General features: G+C 28.9%; 2 protein-coding genes across 3 annotated transcripts; one reads left to right on the top strand and one right to left on the bottom strand.

The window, feature by feature from the left end:
* Positions 1-1,105, top strand: LOC119681779. Its single transcript, XM_038095056.1, has 3 exons — positions 1-112; positions 183-500; positions 560-1,105. Exons 1-3 carry the CDS (start codon positions 62-64, stop codon positions 1,001-1,003), a joined length of 813 nt encoding a protein of 270 aa, XP_037950984.1. The 5' UTR covers positions 1-61; the 3' UTR covers positions 1,004-1,105.
* A 162-nt stretch (positions 1,106-1,267) lies between these two features.
* Positions 1,268-3,187, bottom strand: LOC119681780 (general odorant-binding protein 99a-like). 2 transcript variants are annotated; one of them, XM_038095058.1, is made up of 5 exons: positions 3,161-3,177; positions 3,057-3,101; positions 2,944-2,991; positions 1,932-2,809; positions 1,268-1,683 (listed from the first exon to the last, which is right to left on the bottom strand). In XM_038095058.1, the coding sequence occupies exons 4-5, from the start codon at positions 1,971-1,973 to the stop codon at positions 1,297-1,299; spliced, it is 429 nt and encodes a 142-aa protein (XP_037950986.1). In that variant the 5' UTR covers positions 1,974-2,809; positions 2,944-2,991; positions 3,057-3,101; positions 3,161-3,177; the 3' UTR covers positions 1,268-1,296. The 2 variants fall into 2 exon arrangements, with proteins under 2 accessions (XP_037950986.1, XP_037950985.1); XM_038095057.1 differs by lacking the exon at positions 1,268-1,683 and having other exon boundaries at positions 1,971-2,809; positions 2,944-2,981; positions 3,161-3,187.
* Between the last annotated feature and the right edge of the window lie 7,801 nt (positions 3,188-10,988).

Here is a 10,988-nt window from a genome sequence, read left to right as displayed (position 1 = left end):
ACAAAACAGTTTTGTTTTAAAATTGAGAAGATAAAGACACTTAAAGTGCGGATTCTGTAAAATGAAAAGTATTTGTGTTATTCTGTTGTTCTTTGGAATTTTTGTGTTTAAAGTAAATATTATTATATTTTGTTTTTCAATTAAAAAGTGATTTTTCTAATGGAATTGTATAATCCATATAGATTAACTGTTTTGAACAAAACGACAGAGACACAGCCATTCTACGTAAATGCTTGAGCCGAGCCAGTGGCAACGTTGCAAAGGAAGAGCTGCTGAAGGTGGCACGTTACAAAAACTGGACAGATGAGGAAATACCTTGTTTCACACGTTGTATAGCACATGAAAGGAATTGGTTTAATATTGAAGAGAATAAGTGGAATAAGGCACAATTAGTTGAAGAACTTGGCGGTGATATGTATAACTATTGTCGCTTTGAGTTGGATCGCAGGTACGATGATGCTTGTGAATTTGCTTACAAAGGTCTTAAGTGCTTAAAGCTGGTATGAATATTTATTTCAATTAGTATAAAATTTAATTGCTAAATGCAATATTATTATAGGCTGAAGTACAAACACGTGAAACATACACAACTTTACTAAACTGTGCCACTAATTTGAATGCTAGCATGGAACAACTACAAAGATATGGATATTTCCCTGCTGTTGAGGAAATTCCATGTCTCTTTAAATGTTTGGCTGATAAAATGAATTTCTATACACCAGCTTATGAATGGAATTTTGAAAATTGGATAAAGGCTTTTGGTCCAGTCAAATATGAGCAACAAGAAGCCTTTGTATGTAAGGCATTGAAAGAAAAAATTGATAAAACAGATACATGCAGTTGGATGTATGAAGAGTATTTATGTATAGAGAATTTAAACTACAATATTGATCCAGCTTCACGTACTGAATCACCATTAAAAAATTTAGATATTGCAGCCATAAACAATAATAACTTAGATAATACAGTCAACAATGAAACTGACGACTCATCCAAAAAATGAGAGCTAAATAAACGAATTAGTATTAATAGCAAGTGTTTGATATACACAACATTGCATATATAATATATAAGATAAAAATAAAATTAATAAAAATTAACTGAAAAAACACATTAATTAATGAAAATCTTCCAAACCATTTCGAAAAATACGCCAACACTCTAAGCATTCAAGTTTATTTTAATTGAATTAGAAAATATCACATTCAGTTGATAGAGTGTTTTTATTATTAGCACATATGTCTACCACTATATAATTAATTTTTTATTTTTGTGTATATATTTTAACTTAAAAATTTAAGCATCACCATAGATTTTACGCACAACATGACGATTTATTTTCAACCAACACGAGAATACACGGTTTGCCCAAGTGCAGGTATCTGATTCCCATTCATTATGATCAATACACTTCTCGAGTCCATGACGTACTGATTCTAGATTCTTAAAGTTTTTATATGTGAATTGTGTTATGATTGCGTTCTCATCAAAGCCTTTGAGCTCAGTAAACAAACCCATTTTTTCGACAAAGCATTTTATGTAGCAATTGGTGCGCTTATGTTCGGGAAATTCATAATTCAAAAATTTTTCATAGATCTCATCAGGGACTGTATTGTCTTCAAGACATTCTTCATGTGCTTTCAATGCATCTTCCTTATTCCGCACCTCAAACTTTGCATTAGCCTAAAAGAAAAAATTAAAGTTAGTTCAGTTAAGATCAAATAAAGGAGCAATTTAGAGCGGATTTTACAATCAATTCTGACTTAAGTCATACCAATTAAGTTACACTTAAGTTAGTTTTGATATCAAGTGTGTTATCGGCCCATAGTGTTTGTGATGAAAAAAGTGTTAAGTTAAAAATGTTTAAAATTTATTTTAAATTATTTTAAAATTATTATTATTTTTTTAAAAAAAATTGCAGTTTCACTTACCACAGCTGCAACGGCAAAAAGCAAAATCAATGTGAATTTCATTTCAGTATTTACGTTTGCGGCGTTACCGTTGTTGGTCGTCAAAGATACACTAAAGACTAAATCCGTACTAAAGTCTTTAACGACTTTGTATGTTAATTTTACTACATTTGCAAACTCGTTGCAAGTTTCTCGAAAGTTCACACTCGAAGAATAGCGCACACATATCTCCGTTTTCGAAGACTTGAATTGTTAGGGAGTTGACAATAAAACTAGATTAAGTATGCTCTTTCAGCTGAATTAAGCCTCACTGAACTTAAAAGAACTGGTTTCATATTTCCTCTATAGAGTCTTGTTTTCAGCTTAACACCTCATTATTTAACATATATGCATAATATCGTATTTATTTTTAACCTCTTCTCTTATCTGACATTTGTGACGTTTGGCGTTTTTTTTACGTTAAAACTTGTTAATGATTTTTAGCATGAATTTTTGTTGTAGAGTTATATAATAAATGTTAATAACAATGATTTTCTATATTGCTTCAGAAAGCATTTAGTAACATTGCCAATCCAAGAGCAAGATTCAAATAAGCTATCTTCATCAGGATATTTGCTAATGCATTCCTCAATCGAATTATTGCATTCTTCTACATAGTTTGGATACCAAAAAGTAAGCTGTTTGCACAAACGTTTAACTGAGCGATGTGGAATTACTGGATCGTAAAAATTCCAATAATCCATAAGACATTTTATATAACAGTCGCTACTTTCATCCCTTGGAAATTTCATCAATAAATAACTTAAGCTGTATTCCACCTCAGGTTTGATTTTTTCAAAGCATTCCCCATGTGCAGATACATAATCTGATTTTCCAACTGGTCTATAATGTTCTGACAGCTAAGAATAAAGTAATTAGTACATATGATATAGTATTGACAATTTCTTTTAATAAAGCAGTATATACGATATTAAAATAAAATTTTATATAATTTTTAGGTCACTTAAGAAAAACTTCATCGAGATGTACTTACCTCTGTATTTTCATTAATGATGAGTGTTGTTTCAACGCCTATTGGTAACTACCGAGATACTCATTATTAGTAAAGTAAAAAAAAAGAAAATTACTATATATATTAGGTATTACCGCTGTATATGCAGTATCGGTGAGTTTTACATTGCCTGTTGTTGGCTGTTGATATAATCATTATTACTGAAGTAAAAATAATACTTTATCTAAATTATACTTACTAAAAGGATGCATAAGAAAATGTATATTAAAATATATATATGAAATTTCATTATTGTATATTTTTTATTTAATTTTGATTACACAAATATAATTTAAAATTTTGCAATAACTTTTAAAAAGATATCTCAACTCTATAATTGTTTATATCTATGACAAATTTTCACACACTTAAAAAAATATAATTTTTTTTATTTTAATAAAATATTAACTAAAGTTGACATAAGAATTATGCACTACTTATAAATTTAGCAAAATTCTATTTAAATTAGATTAAATCTTAATTGGGAATTTAAAGACTTTGTCTGTGAATAACTCCTATTTGGTAGTGTCCTATAAATTGTAGGACTTCCACTGTATCTTGAACAAGGCTGGGAATATAAATTTTAAGCGTTCTAAAATTTTGTTTTCTTTAGATATATTTAAATATTACCAACTAAAAAATTAATGGAAAAGCTACTTATATATTGTTTGTTTTTACTTATATACTGCAGAAATAATTCCGAGAAGTTATATATACGAATCAATACACAATTAGTTCGTTTGCGCTTCCTCTGCACTTCTTAAAAATCGTGTCTTTTTGGATTTAAGAAAACAAATATACAAATATAAACAGGTAGCATTGCCAAGATACCTAGTAACGCTGGTAACGGCAAAGAATTCATAGAGGGTCTCACAATAATTGCATTAGCTATTAAATCTGTAAACCTGAACTTCTAATGATATTAAATGAACCACAAGTAAGTACTCAATTGATTTATGGATGAATTGTCTTCATTAGTAAAAAAGACACCAATGAAATAGAACTGAAAGTAACCTATTTCTGACTTGAGACGAAACCATTGTTTGAACTAGCTTTTCATTGAGATAGCTGTGCCTGCGGTAACAAAATATATTGTATGATGAACATTAATAGAGTAAAATGAGATAACTTAATACTTACAGGAAACATATAAAAAATATAGTCTCAGTCTTGGCGGAAATGAAACTATAAGTCACATTCTTTACTGTGGTCTGGATTTTATTTGTGCCGGGAGTATGCTGCTATACTTTAACAAATAATGATTGTACAATTTAAAATTAAATACGGTTTATTGGTATTATCTCAAACAAAACTAAGCAATACTTTTGTTCTATTATAGATATTAATTGAACTAATCTTTCGATTTTTTTGCGTTTATTGTTTATATATAGAAAATCGGGACAATATATAAAATTATTATAAAGTCAAAAACCTATCAAAACTATCTTGTTTAAAATAATGATTTTTGAAGCAATGCATTGAGGTAGTATAATATATCTGGTAATGGTTACACAACACGTTTCAGGCTTAAGTATATCCCAATAGAAACTTTCACAGCCTAACTTATAAGAAAGTTTTTACAAATTTATTAATCCTTAACAAATCGTCGATATCCCTGAACACCTCTACTAAACTATTTGACTAAGCCATTCTACTAATTAAATTACCCTCTAGTTAGTCTAAGGATTAATATCCCATTTAACCATTTACTATAACTTTTATCTGAATTTTAATCTAAGATTAACAAATTTAAGATTTAGTGCCCTTATTAAATATAAGTTTAAGGTAATTTCCAATGAAAGGTCAGCTAATTTAAGGATTAGTGTACTTATTTCGTATTACTATTAGGTAAATATTAACTCTTTGTTAGGTCATTTGAGGATTAGTGTACATATTTAGTGTAATTTTTAAGCAAATCTTAATCTATGTTCAGCTTATTTAAGGATCAGTGCATTCTCTTAGTGTAAATTTCCAGCAAATTCCAATTCAAATATTTCGAGCATAAACATTTCAATTGGTAGTGTTTGAGTTTTTGCTTAATTCTTTACTGAACTTACTGAAATTAAAATATGCAACATTATTTTAATTATTTTTAAATTATTATTTTCATTAAAAAACTAAACTTTCAATAAACCAAAGCAAAATTGTACTTGGATTGAGTGTTTAATTAATTCATAAGTGCAATAAATTATATATAATTAAATTTTGTGGTTGCAACGCTGATTACTCTTGACAAAAACTTTATGAAAAAATTATGAGTGTTTTTATGAATTTATTTGAGAATTCAAAAAATTGATTGATATAAATATTGAATATTTAATTATTTACAAATTTATAGAAATTTCTATAAACACATTCAACCATAACAAACAAAAAAGGATGAAAACTAAATGCCAAACAAATGTTGCATAAATTAATATCCTGTTTGAATATGTTTGAATAAATTAATAAATATATATTTTTATTATATATTTTAACTACTGACATATATATTTCCTTGGTATATGTTGTCAAATTTAAATGCTGCTCATCCAGTACTATATTTTTATATCAGTTTAAAGTATATAAAAAGTATTGGGTGGAAAAGGTTTCATATGTGCTCAGCACACAATTAAATTTTAATCACGCTTCGATAATTACGATTTCATGTCATTCAGTTGTTGACGTATAGATGGCATTGTTTACATTCACTTAATCCTTTACATCATGACATCCTGTAGTCATCAATTTATTACCTTACACAACTGGAGCTTATCACGAAGTTCAAATAAAAAACTATACTACCTACATATTGGCTTCGAATGAAAGTTGAGTTTTAATAGCTCTTTCATGTGAATAAAAATTTATTTGGAGCGAATGTCAATAGTGCTAAATTCTTTACCAAAAGCATACTGCCCTAGTATAAATAAATAGTGAATGTTATTATAGAAAGTTTTAAAATTATATTAATAATTATTTTCAATAAAACTCATATATAATTCAAAAATTAATATGTTGAAAAACTTTGAAAAGATCTTTCATCAAAGAACAGCTCTAGCTATGTTATTGTTTACTATACCATTGGAATTAACTTATATGGTTTATTCTTAAAGCCAAGTTGACTAAAAACCCAAAAGTCAGTGAAAAGAGATATGGAATTTACATTCTAGAGTGCGAAAGCTAAGATATTCATCGGGTCATAGAAGGGATGAAAAATATTTTGCTATTTGAACATACTTGAATAGAATACGAAAATCTTCTCTATATAATAAAAAATTATAAACGCTTAATAGTTTAATCAATTTATATCGTTAACTAGCGAAGACATTCCAAAAGGAAATATCCGGACGGAAATAATGAATATGGAATTTAGGATACGAAAAGTATTACATAGATTTTCGATTGCTAGATGTAGGAGAGTTATCGTATTAGCAATTGTAAAGTGCTAACTGGTTATAAATACCTGAAGGAAATAAAACGGACTTCTTTAGACGATATGTAATTGTATATACAACACGGTTCCATCAATTAATAATGTGTACTATTCATCAACCAGATAAATAGACAGTATCCAGAAAAAGTTATACAAAATATTATAAAACATAACAGTCGGCAAGAAAAGATATGGCATGAAAAAATGTTCACTGCTTAGATATACTAAAGGCTCCGTCATAATATTTTATTGATAAAAAACCTGTCAGCTGAGTAGATAAGAACAGACAAAAAATAGCCAATGTCCTAAAACATGACAGTTAATAAAAATAGTTGTGGCTAATGGTATAAGATTCAACGGTTACCAAGAAATGGATACTTATTTCATTATATAGTATTATTGGCAATTTTGATAAAAAAATATATATTATATATATATTATATATATTAACATTAATATGTGTTTATATTAATTTAATATAAAGATAGTCCAATTAGTGGGCGCTTGGTACTAGCAACTGTCGACAGCAAGCAACTAATCCCGCTGGCTGGCGGAGGCTATTCGACGCGGTCAAGGATGACTCACGTCTGTAATGGCCAATTAAGTAAGTAAGTAAAAATAGTCTAATGTATAAGTAGTTCATAATATGCTCATATTATTTAAATTGAACTTCGAAATCCTCTCCCAAACTCGTCAAAGTAAAATTAAAATAAAACTACCTTTATTAAAATAGTATAACATTATTAACATATTTATATTATTATTATATTTTATTATTAAAATTAGTTTATTTTTATTACTACTAATAAAATGAATAAAAAAATAATTAAAATACTTATCTGCAGTTTGGTTAAAGCTTCAACAATCCTCATGAAGTACTCACTCTGAAAAGTATTTTTTGACTAGAAGTGTATATTTATGTCCGTTTATATGATATACATATATATAATATATGATATATATCTTACTCCTGTGTGGAAGATGTGCCAATGTTGTAAAAACAACTTTAATACCAAATTTGAGGAAACTATAACTATATATAAAGAACATACCTACCAATACAGTTTTTTCATCAGCATATGATATTTAAGAATCAATTTAAAACTATAGACCTATATAGACCTACAAATATCTGAAGAGCTTCTATGTAATTTTATGCAGTACTAGACCATAATATACCTGTAAAACCAAAAAAAAAACACTTTTCAACACTTTTCATACTGTTTGAAATAATTTGTGAAAAAAGTACTGTTAAGATTCATTTTGAAACCTTAAAAGCACTTTTTATAAAAGTGTGTCTATTACAACATTTAATATATAAATATTTAATATAATATATTGTTAAAGCTGCAGTTCCTTTAATATTTTGAGTTCGGACCCTATATTTACATTTTCAATTATTTTTTGTGGAAAATTACAAAAATATTAAACTATAAAAAAAATGTTTTATTTGATAAGTTTAGTGTTAGGATGCATGATTTGATAGTCCATTAAGGACCTACATCACTGTGACATTTCATACTTTCTCAATTAAATTTTTCATTTCATATTTTACATTAAATATAACGTGTGCCTAAACTAAACGGCGTAAATATCTGCGACCTCCTACACGAACATTAGCTAAATGTAGACCCGAAAATGGTGGTTGCCACATTTTTAAATATTTTCTGATTTTGTGATAAATATTTTTTGTAATTTACCTGCACAGATGCAACAAAATATTGCATTCAACATTGTAATGTAGGAGCTCTACACACTCCTGATGGACACATTTTGGCCAGCTGTGCTTCAGCGCGCGATAATTACCGAAATGCAGGCGAAATTTCAAATGGAAGTTTCGGTACAATAGGACGGGTGAATGGTCCGGTCTGGTAATAAATAAATTCAATTGAATAATTTATTTAATTTGTTTACCAATTCCGGACACACGTGATTTTTTTTGTTGCTCTACACTTGGCAGAAGGCAAATATGTGTAATAAATTTAAAACCTAACAAACAACGGTAGCTGAAAAAATAGTCATGGAATAAAAAATGGAACGATTTTGACAATGATGAGGACCATGATGACGATGATGATGACCATTGTAATGATGACAGTGACTACGTTGTTTGTGATGGTGCTGTTGATTTTGGCTATGGCGTTGGTAATATTGGTAGATATTTACATGCAAATTATTAAAACGGAAGTGAAATGTAGGTCTTTTTTACTTTCAAAACAAACAAAAAAAAAGAAATAAATTTGTTATATAATTGTTTTTATATGCAGTACTCATTTTACATAAGTCAAAATAGATTTTTTCCTTTTACAAAACATTGTATGTAAACATGCAATTAAGATATTAAAAATTTAAAATCAATTATTTTAATAATTCAGCCTTTAAATACTTTAATATACTTTTTATATATATCAGTTAATGCAACAATTTGAATAAGAACACGACAACTAAGAATGTTCTATAACCACTAGTAAATCAATTAAGCGATTAGCATCGAAAGCCACAGTGTGAGCTTGAACCCACTAAAACCACCTCTTAGGAATGAATGGACAAAATTTCCATAGCATTAAGGAAACTTCATTCCAGTAATCAGGGCAGAGAAATGTGTACAGAAACGTTTAATACCTAACGAGCTAGGTTCATCTAAACCATAAAGCAGGGACATAAATTAGAGAGATAATGTGATGGTGAAGAGGGTGGAGTTGAAGCGCATACGTGCGGGTGAAACTAGCTATAAACTTTGAGACTAAGGTCACGAAAGCCGCGGTTATAAAATGAAATGATGTAAAGATTATGGTCCCACTTGTCGATGTAGTGGGACAAGTATAGGGAGGTTTATAGCGCAAAGCTTGAATGAAATCTTCAGTCTCTGTCTCACTTTCACTTTCTCCCTCTCTATTTCTACGTCTGTCCCCCTTTCTCTTTCTCTCTTTCTCTCTCTCCCTCTCTCTCTCTCTTTCTCATCTTAAACTACATGTTTCACTAGTTTCAAAGCTCCATGAATTACATACGGAATAATAAGTGGCCAACAATGATCTCAAAACAGAGTTTAATGTCAATACAAAAACAAATACACGTTATTAAAAATATGTTTTCGTAGACCAAATATTGGGAAGTAAATGCGTTAATAATTTCCCTTTTTCACTTTACAAATTAACGTGTGACTTTTACCTTTTTAAAAAAAGAAAAGCATTAGCCTATAAAAAGCAAACGTTTTATAGATATAAAAGTCATTTTAAAGGCTTGTACTGGCATTCTGAAAGACATCCCAGGAAACGATGTGAATCACTTCGTATTATATTGAGAAGACAACCAATCTTTTACATAGATCTTTTAAATAGGCGATAAAATTTTGTTATTTTCTCAAAAAAGTCCTTTGTGTTATTATGTTATGTTTTGATTTTCTTTTAAGGAACGAAGTGTCTTCTGTTCGATTAGGATCAATTAGACAAAAGATCAGCTATAGTTGCAGCGCTCTGTTCTATAGAGAACAACTGTACCATAAATTATCTATTCCATTCTTGAAACGCATAATAATTACAAAACTTTTAGATACTAGTATACGTATATTATGTTAAAGATGCTTTTTTGTACGTTCTACGTAGTGCTTTTAGAATATATCAAATAAGTGTGTAGTATTTCTTAAAACTTGTCAGATATTCCATTTATTTTCAAACTTGATTGTTTTCTAAAGACGAATAAGACTACAAAAAGATAGAAAAAATGATTTTATCTACTACAATGTTGTTCTTTGATTTGTTTGCTTCAGATCTAAATAATCTAAAACAGATGCATAACTTCAGAGATATTTTGCAAGGACATAAACAATCCTTAAATGTTTTACCATTCAGTTTAATTTTATAAAAACTAAATTAATCAAAATTTTTATTCAAAATTTTATATTCCAAGTATATATTATATACTCCTTTCGATAGCTTTCATAGGTGCATAAATAAAAACGGTTTGTCTAAGTATTTAAGCTCAAAAAGGAATTCTATTGCCACTCAAACGGTTTTGCTTTTGAAAGTTGCGCCAAGTCCATTAAGGTTAAATTATTATGCTTCCATGCACATACGCAGTGTTTAATTTTCCAACTCTACGCTCATAAATTCTTTCCCAAAGGATAAAAATACGAAGTTTTTTTCTTTTTTTCTTTGCTTTAATGGTAACTCTAATGCCGTGTGGCTGACTCCTTTAGTCCTTTTTATTTCAATCCATTTTTAAGTTTGCAAAAGTCATATTTTTCTTTATTTTGTACATTTAGTAAATACACATACATATATTCACGAACATATGTATATAAATGTAGTATATAAGTTGATATGAATATAGATATTTGCTTTAGAGTGCAATGTCTACACTCTAATAGAAGCCACTGAAAGCGTATCCTAAAAATTTAGTTGCATTCATATGCTGCAGACCTGCGTGTCGTCTCTGGTAAAATATCATCCGTACACCCAACATGCCCAATGTAATAGAAAAATAAAGCCAAAAGTGCTCATAGTTACAACAGTAATGGTTATGATTGTAACAGTATCCCCAGGGTCCGTCAGAGAGCAACAACAAAAAATTTAGCTATTTGTTCTGCATGCTAAGAATGCACACAAAAATACCAGAG

Source organism: Teleopsis dalmanni, chromosome 2, assembly GCF_002237135.1.
Source record: "Teleopsis dalmanni isolate 2A chromosome 2, ASM223713v2, whole genome shotgun sequence".
In the NCBI taxonomy this organism is placed as follows: Eukaryota; Metazoa; Arthropoda; class Insecta; order Diptera; family Diopsidae; genus Teleopsis; species Teleopsis dalmanni.
This window is presented reverse-complemented; position numbering and strand designations above follow the sequence as displayed.